Consider the following 21,972-nt stretch of genomic DNA (forward strand, 5'->3'; position numbering starts at 1 on the left):
TCCAAATGGCCAATAGGTACAAGGAAAGGTGCTCATTATCACTAATCAGAGAAATGCAAATTGAAATCACAATGAGATTTTCACCTCACACCTGCTAGAATGGCCATCATAAAAAAGACAAATAGAAAATGCTACTGAAGCTATAGAGAAAAGGAAACTCTTTTAGACTGTTGGTAGGGATGTAAACTGGTACAGCCACTATGGAACCAGTATGGAGGTTCCTTGAGAAATTAAAAACAGAACTACCATATGATCCAACAATTCCATTTCTGGGTATACATCCAAAGAAAATGAAATAATTATCCTGAAGCGATATCTGCACTCCCATGTTCACTGCAGCATTATTCACATGGCCAACACATGGAAACAATCTAAGTGTCTGTCAGTGGATGAATGGATAAAGAATATATATACAATGGAATATTATTCAGCCTTATATAATTATTCACCCTTATAAAATGGAAATCCTGCCATGGGTGACAACATGAATGAACCTGGAGGGCATTATGCTAAGTGAAATAAACCAGACAGAGCAAGACAAATACTACATGGTATCATTTATATGTGGAATTTTTAAAAAAATAAATAAAGTCAAACTCATAAAAACAGAAAGCAGAATGGTGGATGCCAGGGGCTGAGAAGTGGGGGAAATAGGGATAGGCTGGCAAAAAGTTATAAACTTTCAGCTATAAGATGAATAAGGTCTGAGGATCTAATGTATAATATAGTGACTAGAGTTGATAATACTGCAATGTATAATTGAAATTTGGTAAGAAAGCTGAACATAAGTGTTCCCAAAAACAAAAAAGCAAATGTGTGAGGTGATATATGTGTTAACTCAACTGTGGGAATCCTTACACAATGTGTATGAATATCAAAACATTATATTGTACACTTTAAATATACTACAATTTTTTTGGTCAACTATGTCTCAATATAGCTGAAAAAAGCTTCAAAAATACTTAGGTATAATCCAACAAAATATGTACAATATCTATATGAGGAAAACTGCAAAAGTCTGATGAAAGAAATCAAAGATCTAAAATATGTGGATAAATATTCCCTGTTCATGGATAAAAGACTCATATTCTTAAAATAACAGCTCTTCCCAACTGCACCTATAGATGCAATGCAATCCTACTGAAAATACCAAGTTATTTTGTGGATACTGACATACTGATTTTAAAGTTTATATGGAAAAGCAAAAGATTCAAAAAAGTCAACACAATACTGAAGAAGGAGAACAAAGTCAGAGGACTGACAGGACTCAACTTCAGGACTTTCTATAAAGCTACAATAATTAAGACAGTGTGTCCGTTTCATAAGAAGAGACAAAGAGATCAACAGATCAGAATAAAGAGTCCAGAAATAGGCTCACACTAATACAGCCAACTGATTTTACAAAGGAACACAGGCAATTCAAGAGAGTAATGGTAATCTTAGCAAACAGCACTGGAACTGGACATCCTTATGCAAAAAACTGAATGTAGACACTGGCCTTACATAAATATTAACTCAAAATGGTTCACAGACCTAAATATAAAACACAAAATTATAAAACTTCTAGAATATAACATGGGTGAAAATCTAGGTGAACTACGGTGATACGTTTTTAAATATAACACCAAAAGCATAATCCAGGAAAGAAAAAAACTGATTAGTTGGATTTCATTAAAACTGAAAATTTCTGCCCTGCAATACACTATTAATAGAATGAAAAAAACCACCCACAGTCTGAGAGAAAATATTTGCAAAACACACACCTGATAAACAGTACTCATATCCTAAATATACAAATAACTCTTAAAATTCAACAATAAAATCAACAACCCACTTAAAAATAGGCAAAAGATCTGAATAAATAGCTCCACGAAGATGATATACAGATGGCAAGTAAGTGTATGAAAAGATGATAAACATCTTATGTCATCAGGGAATTGCAAATTAAAACAACAATAAGATAAAATTACACATTTATTAGAATGGCTGAAATCCAAAACACTGACCATATCAAATGCTGACAAGGATATGGAGCAATAGAAACTCTCATTCAAACGAAAAGAAAAAGACCTCTCATTCATTGCTGGTGGAAATGCAAAATGGTACAGCCACTCTGGAAGACAGTTTAACAGTTTCTTACAAAGCTAAACACAGTCTTACTACATGATCCAAGAATCACATTCCTAGGTATTCACCCAAAGGAGATGCAAACTATGTCTACACAAAAACCTACACACGAATGCTTATATCAGCTTTATTCGTAATTGCCCAAAACAGGAAACAACCCAGATGCCCTTTAACAGGTGAATGGATAAGCAATCTGTGATATAGCCACATAATGAAATATTCAGCAATACAAAGAAACATGCTACTAAGCCATGAAAAGATACAGAGGTAACTTAGATGCATACTGCTTAGTGAAGAAGCCAGTCTGAAATGGCTACATAATGTATGATTCCAGCTATATACCATTCTGGGAAGGGGAAAACTATAAACAGTGAGAAAACCACTGGTTTCCAGGAGTTTAGGGGCAGGGGGAAGAGGGATAAATAGATGGAACACAGGGGAAATTCAGGGCAGTGAAACTATTCTTTATGATACTATAATGGTAGATACATGATACTATGCATTTGTCAAAACCCATAAACTGTACAAGTGAATATTAATGTAAATTATGGACTTCAGTTAACAAATGTACCACACCAATTCAAGCCAACAATGCCAAAATTATACACAGATATTGGAACTATCTGACAAAGACCTTAAAGCAGCTATTACAAAAATGCTCCAGCAAGTAAAGGCAAACACATTTGGCATAAATGGAAACATACCAGTGCAGTAAAAACATAGAAGATACAAAGAAAAATCAAATGGCACTTTTGGAATTGAAAAACACAATGACCAAAAATTAAAAGAAAAAAAGAAATTCATGAATGGGCTAAATAGGATTATGGAGATGACATGTGAAAGAAACACTGAATTTGATGATGGCCTAAAAAAATTTGTCCAACCTGAAAAGCAGCAAGATAGAATACAGAAAAATTACAAAGAGCATCAAGAATCTGTAGGCAACAACAAAACATTTTAACAATCATGGTGTTGGAGTTCCAGACGTAAAGAAGAGTGTGGTGCTGAAAAAATATTTGATGAAATAATGGCTGACACATCCCAAGTTTTATATATACAAAAACCGACAGTGCAGTGAATCCCCAACAGGATAAACTTAAAGAAATCAATGCCCAGATACATCTAATCAAATGGCTGAAAGCTAAAAACAAAGAAAAACCTTGAAAGGAGCCAGAGTAAAACAATACATTAACTAGAGAGGAACATGACTCAAATGACTGGATTTTTCATCAGAAACCATGAAGACCAGAGGAAACACCAGAGGAAACCATGAAGACCAGAGGAAACATGTTTGAAGTATTGGGGAAAAAACAAAAAGCTGTCAATCCAATATCCACCAAAAACTTCTTCAGGCATTAAGGCAAAATTAAGACATTCTCAAGTGAAGAAAAACTGAAAGAATCCATAGCCAGCAGACCTGCTATATAAGAATTGCTAGAGAAAGATATTCAGAAAAAAAGAAAATTGTACAAGGAAATGCACACTACTGAGAATAAAAGAAGATAAAAAATGGTAAGTATCTGGGGAAATGTTGATTCTCTTCAGTTAAAATATATTTCATAGTTGAAGTAAAAATTATAATATGGTCTGGAGGATTTTCAATGAATACAGTGGTAATATATAAGACAAGTACAACATATCAGAATGTTAGGATGCCACCAAAGAAGGGCTTAGAAACTGTAGCATGAAATACTTATGCTACAAGAGAAGACACGTTCAAATAAGTTTCTACCTAACAAAACTAGGAAAAGAGCTAACTACACCCAAATCAAACGGAAGGTAATAATAAAGAAAAAACAGAAATCAATGTAATTGAAAAAGAAAAACAATGGAGTCAATAATGAACCCAAGGGCTGTTTCTTTGAAATGCTCAGTAAAATTGATATACCCATATCATGATTGACAAAAAAAAGAGAAAAGATAATAATAATCTATATCAGGAATGGAAGAGGGAACATCACTATAGAACCTGTTGACATTAAAAGTATAATTATGAACTCTACACATATAAATTTGACAATTTAGATTCAGTGGAGCAATTCTCTAAAAACCACAAACTACCAAAAGTTACCTAAGATAAAAACAACCAAATTAGTCCTAAAACTACTAATCAAATTAAAATCAAGTTAAAAAAAAAAAAAACTTCTGGAAAAAAGTATCCGTAAGCCCAATGACTTCACTGCATAGTTCTACAAAACATTTAAAAAAGAATACCAATTCCACATATTCACTTCCAGAAAGCAGAAAAGGAGGGAATAATTCACAATTCATTTTATGAACCCAGCATTACCCTGAAATCAAATCCAGACAAAATCAGTAGGAAAAAGAAAAACTACAGACCAATGGCCCTCATAACGCTGATGCAAAAAAAAAAAAAAAAAAAGGAAACTACTGTTATCCACCATATGAAGTCTGAATAAGAAAAACCACACAATCATAATTGATGCAGAAACATTTGACAAAATGTAATACCCATTCATGATAAAAAAAAAAAAAACAAAAAAAAAAACTTTTTTTTGGGAGAGCTTCCTCAACTTTATAAAGACTATCTACAAAAAAACCTATAGTTAACATCATACTAAACGATGAGAGGCCGAAAGCTTCCTCCCCAAAATTGGGAACAAGTCAAGGATATCCATTATCACCACTCCTATTCAATAAAGTACTAGCAGTCTTGGCCAGTGCAGTGAGTCAAGAAAAATAAAGACATATATATTGGAAGGAAGAAATAAAGTGGTCCCTATTTGCAGAAGACACAATTATCCATACAGAAAATCCCAATCTGGAAAAAAATATCCTAGGATAACTAAGTTTACCAAAGTCATGGGAAATAAAGTCAACATGCAAAAATCAATTGTATTTCTATGTATTAATAATGTACAACTGGAAACCAAAATTATAAAAACAATGCCACTTTCAACAGCACCAAAAATTTAGAAAGAAAAACAAAATTTTCATATATACCTAACAGTACATGTACAGGACCAATTATGCTAAAAACTATAAAATGCTGATGAAAGAAATAAAAGACCTAAAGAAATGGAGAAACATATTGTATTGGAATACTCCACATAGTAAAAATGTCAATTCCCTCCAAATTTATATTTAGATTTAAGTCAATGCCAACCAAAATCTCAGCAAAGTTCTGTGTTTTTGTTTTTGTCTTTTTTTAATAAATACAGGTAAATTCATTTAAAAATGTATACAGAGAGGCAGGAACTAGAAGAGATAAAATAATTTTGAAAAAGAACAAAGTTGAAGGAATCACATTACCCCAATGTCCTTCAGTGGCAGAATAAACAAACTGTGGTACCTCCTTACAGTACAATACTACTTGGCAATAAAAATAAATGAACTACAGAAACACACAACTTAGATGAATTTCAAAGGCACTATGCTAAGTGAAAAAAATCCAATCTCAAAAGGTTACATACTGTATGATCCCATTGGTAGGAATTCTATACATTCTTAAAAAGACAAAATTTTAGTGACAGAGAAAAGATCATTGGTTGCCACTGGTTAGAGCTAAGGAAGGAGTGTAACTAAACGAAGATTTTAGGGATGATGAACCTATTTTGTACCCTAACTGTTGTGGTACGGTAAAATCCATAGAGATGTACACAGATGAAAATTTTTTTAATTTTTCTCTATATCAATTTTAGAATAATATTAACAAAAAGATACAATATATAATCATAATATGAAGTAGAATATACTGCTTAATGACAAAGAGGCAAAAATGATTTTGAAAACAAATACACAGTGTACAACGCTGGCAAAAAATACAAAAAGGATAACAACAGTAGGCTTCAAGCGGAAGGTGGGACTTCAATAAACAATTTGCATATATAGAAACTCGAAAGAATGCTGGTGAGAATCCCAAAACAGAACAAGCAAGTTGATCCTAGTATTTATTTCCAGCAGTGAATCCAAGACTATGACATATAAAAATTACATTTTAAAAAATATTTACTATATCACCACACCCTTAATTTTGAAAATGAGTTCTTGCATCGTTGGTTAAAAAAAAAAAAAAAAAAAAGCTTATTCTCTATAAGGTTATTAAATCCCCTCCAAATATAAATTATTTATTAATTGCATATTCAACTTTGTAGCTTATTAAATATTATAGCACAGTTATCTTCAAACTCTTTTAGTGACAGAATGTTCCTCAAAAGCTTGATACACAGACCAAAGCAGAAATGCTCAGGCTGAAACATGGGTGGAGGGACCAGAGACTCTACCCATCTCACCTGCAGACCAGGCTCCATTACAGACAACTGTGAAGACCTATGGGTAACTGATTTGTTACCTTCTGAGTTTGTAACAACATCAGTCATAACTACATTTGTAATAATTTCTTACTAAATGCTAGATTTTTGCTCTCTTTTGCTTTAAGCATAAACAGTAGCATTCTGGTCATATTAAATTCTATCATTACATTTTCACTTGGCTTTATTAAATTTCTGCCATTTTATGATGTCCTCATTTAGCTCTTTTTAGTGATTTTACTATCGAATGTAGAACAATAACAACAACAACAAAAACCCTGCTTATTTTACTCTTTATTTACATGTGCATGAAAAACTTTGATCTTTTCAGGTATATTTTATTGTTTAAAGTACTTCTCTTTTGGGGTGGGGGCGCCTGGGTGGCTCAGTCGGTTAAGCTTCTGACTTGATTTCAGCTCAGGTCACGGTCTCGGGGTCGTGAAATACAGCCGCATGTCAGGCTCTACGCTCAGCACGGAGTCTGTTGGAGATTCTCTCTCTCCCTCTCCTTCCTCCTCTACCCCTCCCCGTGCCTGCTTGCTCATGCACTCTCTCTCAAATAAATAAAAATTTTTAAAAAATAAAGTACTTCTCTTTGACAACTGATAAGGGATTTTTGGCAATGATACTCTGGTAAAGGATTTTAGACTGTTTTTATCTAATACAGTAACTGGCAATTGTAATGCTCTGTAAATTTATATTATTGTTACTCTTCCTTGTGGTTCTTTGCCAGTTGCTTACTGGTAGTGGTACATACTTCATATTTACTTCATTCTATGGTAGACTATTTTTCAATCCATTTACCTATTTCTCAAACACCCAACACTGATACACTCTAATTCAGATATTTTCATTATTACTAACTAGATACATTTTGAGCTTGCTTGAAGGATTGATATGTAATTTAACTTTTTTTGTTTAACTTTTAACTCCATAATTACTAACCACGGTTCATTAAGCTACTTTAGAAATATGGACTGCATTATAAAATTCTATGTTCATAACGATTTTCACTAAACTGGTTGTACTTTGTATCATCAAATCTTCTAATATTTTAATTCATTTACCTCTTATAAGTCTCTTCCAATTATATACTTTCAAGTGTACTTTATTTTCATGCTAACCTGTTACTAAATAATTTCAGATTTCCTAAGACCTCAAACACTCCCTCCTATCTCTTAAGACACATTTAATTTGGTCAGGTAATATACTGGAATGATAGCCATATTTCTCTTAGCTATCATGAAGTCTTTGTATTTTCAGCCTATGAATTAAGGGTTAACATGGTTCTTGTCCTCCTTTCCTAAAATCATATTGTAAAATTTGTATTTCGTTTAAAAACCTACTATGTAAGGACTTTAGTCCCACCTGCACTTTTTGAAACACTTTCTAATATTCATGCTGAAATTAGGTTTCAAATAAGGGAAATCTTTCTCTCTTTAATTATGGTCTCTATTTTTCAGGTCTTTACCTTTTCATGTGATATTCTTATCATCCAAAGATATATTACATAGACAGATAATAGTGCTATTATTTTTCTTCTTGATGATCTCTTTAGGTCATTTTTCTCTGACACAGATTTGCTTTGCTCGTTCATTAATAGTACAACTAATTTTCCGTAAAGCCTCTATCCATGTTTCAGTATCTCTCACAGCCTTTTAGGATCTCACAGAATTTCAGGGTCAGAAAGAACTTAAATGTCCTTCTCCCAATAAAAACCTCTATTTTTACCAATATTCCATAATGCATTCAATTTATGTTACACTAAATTTCTGAACAGTTATACTTGTTCAAAAGCTTTCTGCTGGAGTAGAAATTCTGATATTATAGAGTCTACACAGTTTTTTTCTTCCTCTTTTCATCACATGGCAATGTAAGCTCATTAGATATACAACTTTCTTTTGCTTTCTTCTCATTTTTTCTTGAAATGTATCATGTGGGGATTTTTTTAATGGGTCTTACTACTTTTTCTTTACCATCTTCCTAACACATTGTAAGATGGAAGGTTTACAGAACTAATACTCATTCTCAACTGTTAATACATTTGACACTGGAGATCTATATTAGAATTGGAACACGTGATCTTTTAACAGAAACAAGATCAGGTATAACGAATAGCTTTTCTTCACATTTTCAAGAAACGGAAATTAATAACCCCATTAGCACCATAAGTGCTCAAAAACAAATATTCTAATGTAATATGATATTTTGTTCATTCTTTCCCTTGCTATGTATATACTCCAAAGAAAAAGGGATTCTAGCATAAAAACTAGCATTGCAATACTTTTTAAATATCTCTTTTCCACAAAAACACCTAAAGATATGACCCTGCATGAAATGTTACAATTTTTCAATAAAATCATTTATAGATTTGTAATAAATCACTATTATACAATAGTATCTTGAAGGAATTAAATAATTTTCTAAAAACTATACTTCTATTACAAATTAAGTATTTTGGTATCTGGACAAATTCTATATGAAAACATATTCTTTATCAAGATTCCACATATCTAAATGTTTTGTTTTACTCTTAAAAGACCTAGTTTTCTCAATAGCATATCTTTACTATCCAATGAAAAGAAGCCATGGTCACGAATAATCCAGTATTTGTTAAAGTATCTATTTTTACATGGTGCTTATTTAAAATTGTATCATAGGGATTTAAAGAGGCTTCTTTTGATCTTCCTGCTGCTTATTAGACTCAAAACAAATGCATAAAATTACTCATTTTTCAAAAAGCAAAAAATCCACCAAATCTTTCTTATTAATTTGTATGCACTATTGGTTGACTATTCTCACTTTTGTTCACAAAAATATTGTTTGACCTACGTATAGTACATTTTTAATGTATTTTTCCAGTTCTTAGCATTAGATTTACTATAAATATCAGATGTTCTTCCACAGATTTTGTGAACTTAATATTAAAAACATATCACTGATGCTCTACACCTCGAGTTGTCAATCTGAATGAAAATGACACCATTATCAGCATCATCACTAACAGATTTCTTAAATTAGCTGCCAATACTATCAATTAGATATTTCACGGTTATTTTAGAAATGAGCATGTCAAAAGCATGTCATTTGCAACTATTTTCTCTGGCTAGCAATAAATTCAAAGTGTTCTTTGACAAAGGACATCAATTAGTAGAGCAAAGAGACCTGAGTTCAAATGTAGATGGAGACAATTATTAAAACTGTGGCATGCAAGTAAATTACTTAACCTCCCCCTAAGCCTCCATATCTTCCTTATTAGTTTACTGGAAGAATTAAATGAAATAATGCATGTAAAGCATTTAACACAGAGCGTGGCATGCACTACATGAGAGATTTCAGTAGTAGTTGATGTTGATAATGATTTCCTAAAAAAGATTTAAAGAACTATCCATGGCAGTTATTGGATGCCACAGACACATTATGACTCATTTGCTATTCTTTACTGCAGATTTGCTCTTTCATTCTTCTCTACTTTTCTATGTTCTCCGTTCATGGGCTCCTGAGTGAGGCTTTGGTAACATTACCTCGAAGAACGTCATTAGGTGGCACTCAGAACACCTACAATGGAAGCTATGCTCTCCACGAGCCTCTTTCATACATGTTGTAGCTTCCAATTGCTCTTGCTTAAAATAAATTTGGGGAAAGCTGCTTTTGCTCCACATTGAGCATAGATGAGAAAAATGGCCAGTGTCTCTGGGGAATAATTAACAAAAGACAGTTTGTTTCATCTCCATGATAAAATACAGCATCCCTATTAGAAGGCGAATTCATCATTCCCAAAAGTTAAATAGAATGACACTTTAAAAGTAATTCCAGCTGATTAAATTTAGGGTTCTGAAAAAAAAAATTTAATTCATGAATATACTCTGAATCTTTCATTTGATTTTAAAATGTATAAATGTTCATTTAACTTTGAGCCCTTGCCTCTCAGTGTTCTATTCTGAGCTAGTCAAACAAGTGGTAGCAGGCATGCTGGGCTCAATAATACTGCCTCTCCTATTTAAATACTCTTTTTCACTTGGATTGCAAATTAAAGACAGTCTCCTGAACACTGACACATTTTCGATGATTGATTTTGCAAAACGTGTTGATTTTTCTTCCACTGTTTTGCCTCCGTGTGTGTCAACTTTGGCCTTCTTTTCTTGCTCCTTTGCAGAACTGCTGTCTCTTTGAAGCCATTGTCTGCCTCATATGAAAAACGTACATGAAACCTCATGACTAATTACACAGACAGAAAATTCCTGATCTCAAATACAAAATACCTCTGCCCAGGAACCATAACACAAAAGCTTCCGACTATGTACACAACTCTTCATCAAACCTTTCGTTCACTTGAATTAAAAGAAATTCCAGTAATTTTTTTTTCTGTTAAAGTTGTGTTTACATTCTTTGAAAAGCAGATTTCTTATGCATGTTACATGCCTACAAATCAATCCATTTAACAACAAACAACATCCATCCATTTTCTCCACAAAAGTTTATACTTGCTGTTAGGTCTGCTATTAGGTGCTTCTGGATGAATTCAATTAAGTGCTACTCAGTACTGTTTTGTTCTAGATACAAAACTGTCTTCAATACAAAGTCCATTTTTTAACTCCCAACACTACGCATTAGCAAAGTAGACTTTTCCCAATAAATCCTATAATCTACAGATTAAGTATATGGTTTCTTATATTTTAAAAATATACTTGAAAAGAAAATGAACAGATACTTCTCTCCCCCCAAAATATACAAAATAATGTCTCTAAATCTAAAACTACAGGGCCTTACACACATACTGCATCTTATAGTATATACAGCACAAAATCTCATCTCCGATAACCTAGTTGGTGGGCCAATTTTTTTTTCCCATTAACAGACTAGTTCTAGAGTTAATTCAACCCATCATTTTTGAAAAACTATTGAATGCAAGGCCTCGCTTTGGCACTCAGAGAGAAGGCCTGCAAGGAGTTTATAATCTAGTGTCGGGGGATAGTGGTGAATACAAGAGTATGCAAACAGTAATCCTGTGAAACCACGATAGGCACTGTGAAAGAACACGCCAGGGAAACAAAGAGAGGAAAGTTGGGGGTACTCCCCTGCTTGCCTCTTCCACGTGTTAATTTCCATAAGGGCCACCGGCCACCATTTGTTTTCACAACCCATCCGAGCACCAGACTCCCCTAGCTCCCAGTCTACCAAATCTAGGTACTCCACTCTGTTTAGCCGTGGCTTGCCTTTTTGTTAGACCAGCTCTCCTCTGCCTCTAGTTGTTGTTTTTCTCGTGCAGCTACCAAGTGCAGTAAATGCAGCACGTGCCATCACACTCCGATTCTGGGAAACCCTGCAAGAACTACCAGTGCACCGATTGGCTAGTCCAACCTTGGATATAAAATTTTAGTCGCTTGCAAATGATGTTTCCGAATGGGGAGACGAGGGGAGGAAGGGGAAAAGTAGCCGCACTACCCCAGAAATGGCCACGATACCTAAGCAGAGTAAGTTGGAATAAGGTCTGCACATGAGCCAAAGCTTAGAATTTCATTGCCTTTGTTGGCTCGTGTCACTTCTTTAATTAATGTCACTTTCTCTGTTTTAATATCAGAGCAAGTGACAAGAGTGCTTCTGGATGAATTGTGTTTTCTGAGGACTATATGGCATACTCTCCCGCAGTCTGACAGAGGGACGTGCCAGCTTTACTTGGCAGTGACAATGCACCAGCTTTAGTTTTAGTAGTTTAATTTGTGGCAGTTATATGTTTTGAATACGTTGAAGTATTCACAACGGTCTCATGGAATCTGTTCCATAGATAAAGTTTACACAGTGGAAAAGAAAAGGCAATGGCTATAAGGCGATTAGGAAAAGCTTCTCTTGGCCACAGCTGGCCTGATAGGCATTCCTGTAAATTTAAGGGCATTTAGGGGATGGGATTAAAGAGATCACAAGGAATGATGGCCCCCCCCCATTTCTTTTTGCCCAGTTCTGTAGTTGGTGTGAGACGATCATAAGGAATATGATATTTAGAACTCAATTTTATGCAAAATCCATTATTCAAGAAGTGAAGTTTATATACATGATAGACATGCAATGAAATAAATGTTAGAATAGAAAACTTTGTTACTTATGCATTAAGTTGATTCTAACATTTTGGTAAACTAAGTTTTTATTGATATAAAATTCAGAAGAATTTCTGCATTGAGGATAAAGAACCAAACTTTTTCCTTTGGTGTGCTAAAGATCTTTTGGTTTCAGGCTCAAGTATTCTGAAGGTTTTTTGTTTGGACTTTTTCCTTCAGCTCCTTTATACACTTTCGTGAAGCTTCATCAACTCATGGTGAGAGTTGCCACCAAGGAGTTCTTCCCAACTTTGCCTGCCCTTTCTAAATTTAGGGTTCTATACTGCAGCAGGTTGAAGATCTGGCTTTGACTGCACCTGGCTCTGCTGGAGAACAGAAATATTCATCTCCACTGAATGCATGCTGCTTAAGTGCTGGAGGCACTTGCAGGAGAGACACTCTCATTGGAAACTTCATTACAATACTTTCTCTTCCCTACATGAACTAGTAATTCTCATTCACCAAAGACAGAACTGTGCCTGACACAGCCACGGGAGCTCCTGTTTGACTTTCAAAATTAATCAACCTCTAAGCTGGAGTAGAAATGGCATGTCCTTTAACCTTAAGCACAAAAAGCTCTCAACAGACTGCAGTTTTTATATCCCTGGATGAGAGTTTGGGCCCCTAATACTTAAACTTGATGCACATACTGGGTTTCTGGCATGCTTTTGCCCATACCCATCTGCTAGCCTGGCACTGTGCCCATTCAGAAGGTGTGATGCCAGTTTCAATAGGGCATAGGTGCCAATCAAAGATGGGTTTGGAGGGGCAGCATGCAGAACGCAGCAAAAGTCAGCTCTTCTGCCAGAAGATCCTCCTGTTATCATATAATGCCAATGAAGGGCCACATGCTTCATTGCTTGGGATCACATTGCATCTGTAGATGTTTCTGGCCTTCAATGGATGTCTTTCTACGGAAGCATTTTCCTCAAGGATTACTTGATTGGAGACATTAAAGAAAAGTCTAACTGAAGTCCATCCTTTTAAAAGAAACAGTGGAAATCTTCAACAATTGTCTTGAAATAATGGCTGGGTTTTCTGTCTTTTCTCCTAAAACACTCTTTCATGTAGAATATTGTACAGTGTGTTCAGTCCATGTATTGGAGTTAAAAGGGACAAACATTCTGAAGAAGCACTAATTGCAAAACCAAGTACCTAAGCAGTATGCAATCCATAAACACTTCTATATCGTTAAGTGTGAATGGTGGACAAATTTTCATCATCTAAATAACTATTTTCTAGTGAATTCTTGCATTTAGAGCTTCAGAGTTTAATTTTCCTCTCCTTTGTTTTATAAACATGGATATTCCTGTGTCTTAAAAGAAAGACCATACCTACTATTTATTCCTCTTCCATATCGAAAGAAAAAAAAAAAAACACTTCAGAAGCAAAGTCTATCCATATTTCATAAAGAAGCCAGAAGCTCTCAAAAACTGAGAGTTCTTTTATTGTGTGGCAATAGAGGTGAGCTCATTTCATGAAGAAGAAATTTCCCTATAGCAATAGGTTTCAAATTTTAAAACCTTGACCACTATAAACAGTTACAGGATAGTAACAGGTGCAGTAGAAGAAACATAATATAGAAATCAATGAAGAATGCAGCAGTTTGTAAATCTTCCCTGAAGGCAAAAGAGTTTGACAGTAAAACTGCTAAAAATGAAGAACCATAATATATGTTAAAAAGAAGATCAGATACTTAAAATGAAAAAGACAAGCAAAAGCTAAGCCTTAGAAGAACTCTCCCTTTTCATACAAAAAACCCAAACTTCTGTAAATATTTAGATTTCTTGACTGATAGGCACATGAACACTCCTTTTTCTCTAAAAATTCAAAATTAATAGCCTATGGACAGCAAATACAAAATTAAAATACGTCTCCTACAGACTTCTATTTCTTGTGTAAAGGTCTAACAGGTGCATTAAATTTACAAGATCCCAGTGATTCCTTCCTCTTGTGAGTATCTCTCTCCACACCCTCATCTGATAACTACTTTATCATATATACTATAGTTTCTAATACAAGTTTTCCCTTTTTCGTGTTTATTTCCTTCTTCTTTTCACCCCCACAGTATTGTTTGCAGAATTTTCTAGTTACAATCCTAGTGGCACCATAATGTTGCATTGTGTCAGGTAAGACTGTTTTCCCCAAAGCCTTCTCTATAAGACATTGCCAAAATAACACAATATAGCAAAGTATAATAAAGCACTAAGTGTTCCAATAACTCTGGTGCATTATCATTGGGCTCTTCTGAACATTATTCTACATACCTTCACAATGAATCCATTACTGTGAACAAAAAAGTAAAATAAGTAAAAACTACACATGCGTAAGTAATCTTTTCTATTTCTTCAAAAATAGAAGTCTGTTTCCTTATCAATAAGGGAGTTAAACTTTGATAATTTCTAAAAATCCTACTTAAGCTACCCTGGTTCCTCACTCCCCTCAAAAAAAAGTTTTCTTCTATATTTCTAAAACAAAATAGAGCTAATCTGAAGACATGACCCAAAATATGTATGACCATCACCTAGATAAAGTCTACACATTTATCCATGGATAAGTGATTCGATCTTAAGGCTTCACCAGAGGTTAATTTTAGTTATAATAATGTGTTACTCTTTATAAAAAATAATGCTATTGATTTATGGCAATAAAGCATATATAGATTCTATCAGATGATGTTGTAATAACTGTCTCAGCTTTTCTTGCCACTAAGGTACCTCTGTAAAATTACAGGCTGGAATTAAGGGTTGACATCTGTAATTATGGAAGGGAATAAAGAAGACTGGCTTGTGCAGGTTGAATATCCCAACCTCAGTCTCAATCTCTCAAGCAAATAACTGTTGAACATCTACTCTGTGCTTGATATTCCAAAGATGCTAACTGGTCATTGCTATGCCCGACTTCAAAAAACTAAAACTTCTGCAGATAAATAATCTCTGTTTTTACTCATATAAGCCTTCAAAGGAATTCAGCTTAAGTTTATTACATATAACTTTGTTTTCCTGAATTTTTTTTTTTTTACTAATTTCTGAAACCCAGTATCTTCCATATCTGAAGTACATGAGATTCAACTTCAATGAGAACTTTTTACTATGTCATCATGGCTATTATTATAAATTTTAGGGGTAAAAATATTTAGGTCAGTAAGTAAAATGTCATAGTCTTCCAATGGCATTCTCTATGTTCTTAGTTTACAATATCGGTAGCCAAATCGATCACAATCCATGCCAGGATAAATGGAAAATCCCTCCAATGGATGTCTTTGTCACCATCCTAATCACCTGTGGCACCAGACACTGAACCTGGGATTCAGCTAATCAATGAGGATAGGTGTTTCCAAATAAATAAATAAATACATTACATTAAAGTGCTTACTAAGCTCCAAGTTCTTTAAAAACATTACTTTATTTAATCCTCACAATTATTGCCATCTCAGTGATACAGTATAGAAACAGTCTTGTGACTAGGTGGAAGTCATTCAGTTTCTAAATGTCTTAGGTCAGAATTCAATCCAGATTTGCCTAACACCAAAACCCATGCCCTCATTTATGCAATTCTGCGTCTGTGTTGCACCTAGCGGTAAAGATGAATTCAGACTCAGTTCTCTCTCCTTCCCTGGAAGTTTAAAACTTTTTCACTTAGTTGATACTAAAATGACAGCAATTTTCCCATTCCCTGAACCAGCTTCCTCCCACCCCCTTTCTTTTCATATATAAAGAAATAACCTTGGCTTTGTTCTTGTATTCAGACCTTTCTTTTCCCTCTTATAACTATTTCTATTAATGCTATATAGGCACATTATTTGTCCAAGTCAAGAGCAAATACCAAAATTCTCCGTCCCTTCCCCTTGACTCTCAGCTGATGATTCCTCAAAGGCCTTGGCTACTGATCTCAAAGCCAGAGGACAGCTGGACATGCACAATGAGTTGGACATGGCAGCTGGCTTCTTCCCAGCCTCAGGCAACAAATGCTGAGGAAGTGTCTGACGAAACAGTGTATCTGGAAAGAAGAACACCTGGAAAGAAGGTAGCTGGACACAAAGGTGTTGTTAAGGAAAACCTGAATTTCTTCACTTATACACAGGAAGTGATGAGAAACATGGTAAAGTGAAAAATATGATACAATTTCATATGAATTTGCTTAGATGACTTTGAAAATAATTAGTAAAAACTAAGTTGAATGAAGTGATTGCTGATGGCATCTCATTAAAGAGCTGATCCTATGATTTACAAGTGCCACTCTGGATGGAACATTGACAACATCTGGAACACACAGCTTTATTAGATATTCTGAAGTATGGAGCCTCTACCTCAAAATAGCTAAACATTTCTTCAAAATCTTTCCCCAGTGGCATGCACTTGCTAGTATTCCCAGGATCCAGGTTCTAACATTCAGATAGTAGGGGTACAGTATGACATATGGAACCTTAAAAATTGCTGTAAAACAGGGGTGCCTGGGTGGCACAGTCAGTTAAGCATAGGACTCTTGGCTTTGGCTCAGGTGGTCATCCCAGGGTCGTGAGATCTAGCCGGGCGTCAGGCTCCATGCTCAGCATGGAGTCTGCTTGAGATTCTCTCTCCCTCTCCCTCTTCCGCTCCTGCTCATGCTCTCTCTCCCCTCTCTAAAATAAATAAATCTTTAAAAAAATTGTTGTAAAACAAATATTATTTTGATAGTGAGAAAAAATAAGTAAAAAATATGTGACATATACTTAGACTGAAAGAAGCAAAGACTTTTTTGTATTTAAATAGGGACAAATAGAGCACATGCCTGAGCAAATTTCTTTTTCACAACAGGAACCACACAAGTAGTGAATGTATGTATATGTATATAGACCTATGTTTAATTTTTAAAATACATTTAAATACATATTAACATTTTATATATTTATATTTTAAAAAAGAAAAGGAATAAGTTCATTACAACCCATGCTTTTCTGTATTTCTTTGAAATTACTCAAATAATTGAAATATTAGAAATCTAAAAGTATAACTGATAAGCCATGAGATCCAAGGCTATAGCTCAGCGACAACAGAAATTTATTCAACTCCCTATCTCTGACTTTGAGTCAGCACAGTATACGAGAGATCTTAGCTCTTTGCTATACAAGAGAATTCACTAATTCAAAGTCTCAGTCAACACGTATTTTATGGGGAATTCTACTCTCTGCGGACTCTAAGTATACTCCTATGGTCTTTATCTGTACCATCTAGTATGGTGGCCACTAGCTAGATGTAGCCATGGAGCTCTTGAAATGGGAATGCATATACCCTGGATTTTAAAGACTGTAACTAGAAATAATTTCTTTTTAAAAAAATATTGATAACATGTTGGAAAAATATTTTAGATGTATTGGATTAAATTATATCAGTGAAATAAATTTCACCTGTTTCTTTTTACTTTTTTTAATGTGGCTCTTAGAAAACTTTAAGTTACATAAGTGACCTTCTCCTGCACGGTGCTGCTTACGGCACTCACAACCTAGCACTCAGAATCACGGCATTTTTTAAGCAAGTTCAAACTCTTTCGATAAGGACACCGTTCTCTAACCCATACATTTTTGTGGGTGTTGGTCTTATCTTCCCAACTTGATTAGACACTGAGATGATTAATAAGGAGTTACCTTTTTACCGAATTTCATTCATTTGTTCAAAATGACAATTCTATCAGAATGGGAGCTTTATTCATTGTGATTCATGAAACATGTTTGTGAAGGGTGGTGAAATACGCCACACTAAACTATGCCTCTTCGGCCTAAGGATTATCTTGGGCTGAGGGTACCCGAAAAGGAGCAAGTGCAGGGAGAGGCTTTCTCTGAACTCCCTTTATTTGCATAAAGACAGATCCTCCAAAAAAGACTCAATTGTTATAAATTCCCTCCAGGGAAGTTTCATCAACCAGAAAAAAACTACTCTTACCACAAGAGATTAGAAGTTGATACCACTTCCAGACAAACTTTGTCACAAACTATCATATCTCCCATCTATTCTCCTAAGGGCCCATTCATCTTTCCTAAAGATCATTTACTGTCCTTTAAGTGACCTCCATCCCCTCTCCTTTTCCCCTAGTAAGACAGTGTATAAGCTCTCAAATCTCACTGCTCTTTGGGGGTATTCACTTTTTTTTTCTCTGTGATCTCCCCATGCACATAACATTAAAAATTAGTAAATTGGTGTAGCTCTTCTCCTGTTGTCAGTTTATTTCATAAACCCAGCTCTCGAACCTAGGAGAGTAGAGGCAAAGTCTTTCCTTCCCTACTGTCTGAAACATTTAATGAGGAATCCAAGATTCCCCCAGTGGAGGTCTTTTACCAGCTTTTTAAACTCCTCTAAGAACAGATGTAATGAGTCAATCCATTTAGGAGAATTTATCCTTGAGGGTAATTTTTTTTAATCACTAATATTTATCTTATTTTATTAATTAAATCCAGGCATGTAACGGATAGTTCTGATCAATTAACTACATATTTAAGGTAGCCCTGAACGATCCTTTTAAATTCAGTGTAATTTAAAAATTTTTAAATGTAGTGTAAAAATATATTCAACTAGAGTTCCTTATCTGTACCAAAGAAAACAAAAAATAATTTTGAGCATCTATTTTCTCATTTATCAAGGATGGCAAATAACTAGTACCATCTAGATGCACAGGAGAGAAGTTAATCCATTCCACACAACAGATGCCTTGAGGTATTAAGACTCAATTCTCTAGTGAAGCCTAGTTAAGAAATGACCAGAACCCTGTATTACTTAAATATTAATGATTAAGATTCACAGAGTGTTTGGATTTAGACAGTTGTGGTTTCTGAGCTATAAAAAGCAATGTTTCCAGGAAAACACACTCTCAGAAAAGAACATCAACATTTATCTGGTGGACTTTATAACCAGGCTCTAGAAGGTCTTCTAGGAGTCATTCAGAAAAACATGGACAGCAAGGAATGGGGTTAGTCGTGTCTTAAACCAGACATTCTGGTAAACATTAATGATCCTCATTTACTTAATAAAGTACATTTATGAATTCTATTGTAATTCAAAGTTTCAATTTTCAAAATACTAAGTGATCACAGTTTCCATCACATATACAAGAATATTTGGTAACTTATACTTTACCTAAATATATCAGTCCAAATCCTCCAGAGCCAATCATTTTGCCCAGCATCCATTGTTTTCCTTCCGTATCATCCAGAACCTTGCCTTCTGGAAGTGGAACAGGAAGTTTGTATTTCTCACTTCTTCTTGGTGGCATCACTTCTGTTGGCAGAAAGGTTGAGATAAGTCATTAAAAATAAAAACAGCAAAAAGTCCAGTTAAAATACATTTCTCAAAATGTCTTCTACGGGGCACTTTCCCAGGTTCCTACAAATGAGGATCATGAGGTCAGTTGGACTTGGGAAAGCCCACACACTATATTCAAATTGGAATTTTCACATACAACATTGAAATCTAAGAAGGACTAATACTAAAAAAACAAACCTTTTGAACTTCACTTAACATGTCCAAAATTCATTTAGGGGAGTCTATAATACCTACTAACAGTGCAGAATATCCCCTAAGAAATGAGTTTACAATTCCCGATGACAAAAAGAAAATAAACATATACATGCAAATACTCCTTTCATTGAGAACGTTAAGTATCAAAGATGAGGTCTTTGGTCACTAGGAGAGAATACAGTTTTGGATTAGGAAAACATGGACAATGGCAACAAATATCACCAAGCACAGCAAGTCACATCACTGACACAGAGCAGGTACTCGGGAAATATTTAAGTAAGCCCGGAATTTTCACGGATATATAACTTCTCAGAGCACAAGGCCACAGGGCAGTTTCAGGGGTAGCACACTACTCTTTGTTTCTTTAGACCCTGTGTCTTCCCCACCCTCATCAAAGTGAAAAGTGCCCTGCCTTAGAGATTAACCAATTACATGTGGACACAGGTTTGTGAATTTCACAATGAAAGATTTTTAGTTGGAAGAGAAAACTGCATAGGGAAACACACACACACACCAGCATATCTTCCTGAAACTAATTTACATGTGAAGGTAGTTGCAATCCTCTAAGTATTTCCAAAGAAAAAAAATTTTAAAACTGGTGAGTGCTTTGAAATGAAAGTTAAAGTTTTCGCTGTATAATCTTCCCCTTTTCTGAATGAGAAAGTTTCTGTTCCTTCTAATAAGGCTTCCCTCCTTCACTTACTTTTATCCAACGCCCTGCTATCTTTTACTCAGCATCAGCGTCTCAGAGCAAAGGAACACAGCTGAAACCTTTAATGATATTCACCTGTCCTTCTAACACAACCACAAGGGAAACAGGGAATTTACACGGTGAACTATGCTTCAGGTAGTTTTGTGGGGGCTCCCCTTGACCAATACTTTATATATATATACTGGTGTCCAATACATATTTGCGGACTTAAAACCTAAAGTCTTCAAAGAACAACTTTTCAGCAGGGCATAAATCCTGAGTAAGTATAAAGAGAATAAACACAGTTTCGGAGGGAAGTCCGTGGCATCAGAACTTGAAAGCTGAAACTGCACATCCCGGGCGGGGTTCCGAGGAGCAAGCGGCGGCCTCTTCTCAAGGCCAGCCCCCGACACGGGTGCCCCTCCGCTTTGGGGTTCCTTCCAGGGCTACTATGAAAAGCGCTCACACGAGTTGCCGGCGACAAACCGGCGTCCAGAGGCCTGAACACGTGCCAGGACCGGGCTTGGGCGGGCCGTGGCTGGGGCCGGGGGCACCGTGCGGCCCGCCACCCGCCTGCCCCCGACTCTCGGAGGCCCGGGCCGAACCGCCGCGAAGCCCGCCGGCGCCTGGAGACTACCTTCCCGCCTCACGCTCTCCCTGCACCGGCGAAAAGCGGAACCCGCCCCCGCCCGCGCCTCACCCCTCCGGCCGGCGCTCTGGGCTAACGCGCGTTGAAGGGGGCGCCGGTTCTCGCTCCGAGTTAGGAAAAAGTGCGCGACCAACCGCGGAAGCAGGGCCCCGCCCGGGCCGGGAGGCTCCGGCGCTCACCCCGACGGCAGCTCCTCCAGCGGCGCGGCGGGGCGGGGCAGGCGGAGAGCGGGGCGCAGCTGTGCCGCTCCACCCGACGCCCAGGACCGGGAAGGAGAGAGGGCTGGCCCGGCCCCGGGTTTCCCCCGCCGCCAGGCCGCGCGAGGCACCTCCCGCCTGCTCTTGGGGCCGGGCGGGGCCGCGGGCCTCCAATCCCGCGGGGAGGCGGGCCCGGCCCGAGCCGGCCCTCGGAAGGGCCCACGCTGACGTCCCCGCGCCCGCGCCGCTTGCGCGGGGCGAGCCCGGCGTCGCCTGGCTCCGGGCGGAGTCCAGGCCTAGGGGCCGCGAAGCTTCGAACGGGCCGCGGCGGGTGCTTTCGTGCCGGTGCCCCGCCCGCGCTCCAGAGACGCCCAGGGGAAGAGCGAGCGCCGGGTCTACATAGGGAAAGGGGGCTGTATGATTGCCGCACACCCTGGCCCGCCAGAGCCTGGAGGATG

At 36.6% G+C, this 21,972-nt stretch overlaps 1 protein-coding gene across 9 annotated transcripts in view; it reads right to left on the reverse strand.

Annotated features, from left to right (window-relative positions):
- VRK2 (VRK serine/threonine kinase 2) overlaps positions 1 to 21,669 on the reverse strand; it is a 117,093-nt gene extending 95,424 nt beyond the window's left edge. For 2 of the 9 annotated variants that reach the window (XM_078056532.1, XM_078056528.1), the window contains exons 1-2: positions 21,369 to 21,666; positions 19,597 to 19,737 (exon numbers count right to left, since the gene is read on the reverse strand). In XM_078056532.1, the coding sequence (XP_077912658.1) occupies positions 19,597 to 19,732 (136 nt within the window). In that variant the 5' untranslated portion in view covers positions 19,733 to 19,737; positions 21,369 to 21,666. Of the gene's footprint in view, positions 1 to 19,596; positions 19,738 to 20,884; positions 21,035 to 21,368 lie in introns of those variants that run through there. The other 7 variants (XR_013441805.1, XM_036117091.2, XM_036117092.2 and 4 more) reach the window with 7 other exon arrangements.
- Positions 21,670 to 21,972: the final 303 nt, after the last annotated feature.

The sequence above is a fragment of the Halichoerus grypus genome, chromosome 10 (assembly GCF_964656455.1).
Source record: "Halichoerus grypus chromosome 10, mHalGry1.hap1.1, whole genome shotgun sequence".
Lineage (NCBI taxonomy): Eukaryota > Metazoa > Chordata > Mammalia > Carnivora > Phocidae > Halichoerus > Halichoerus grypus.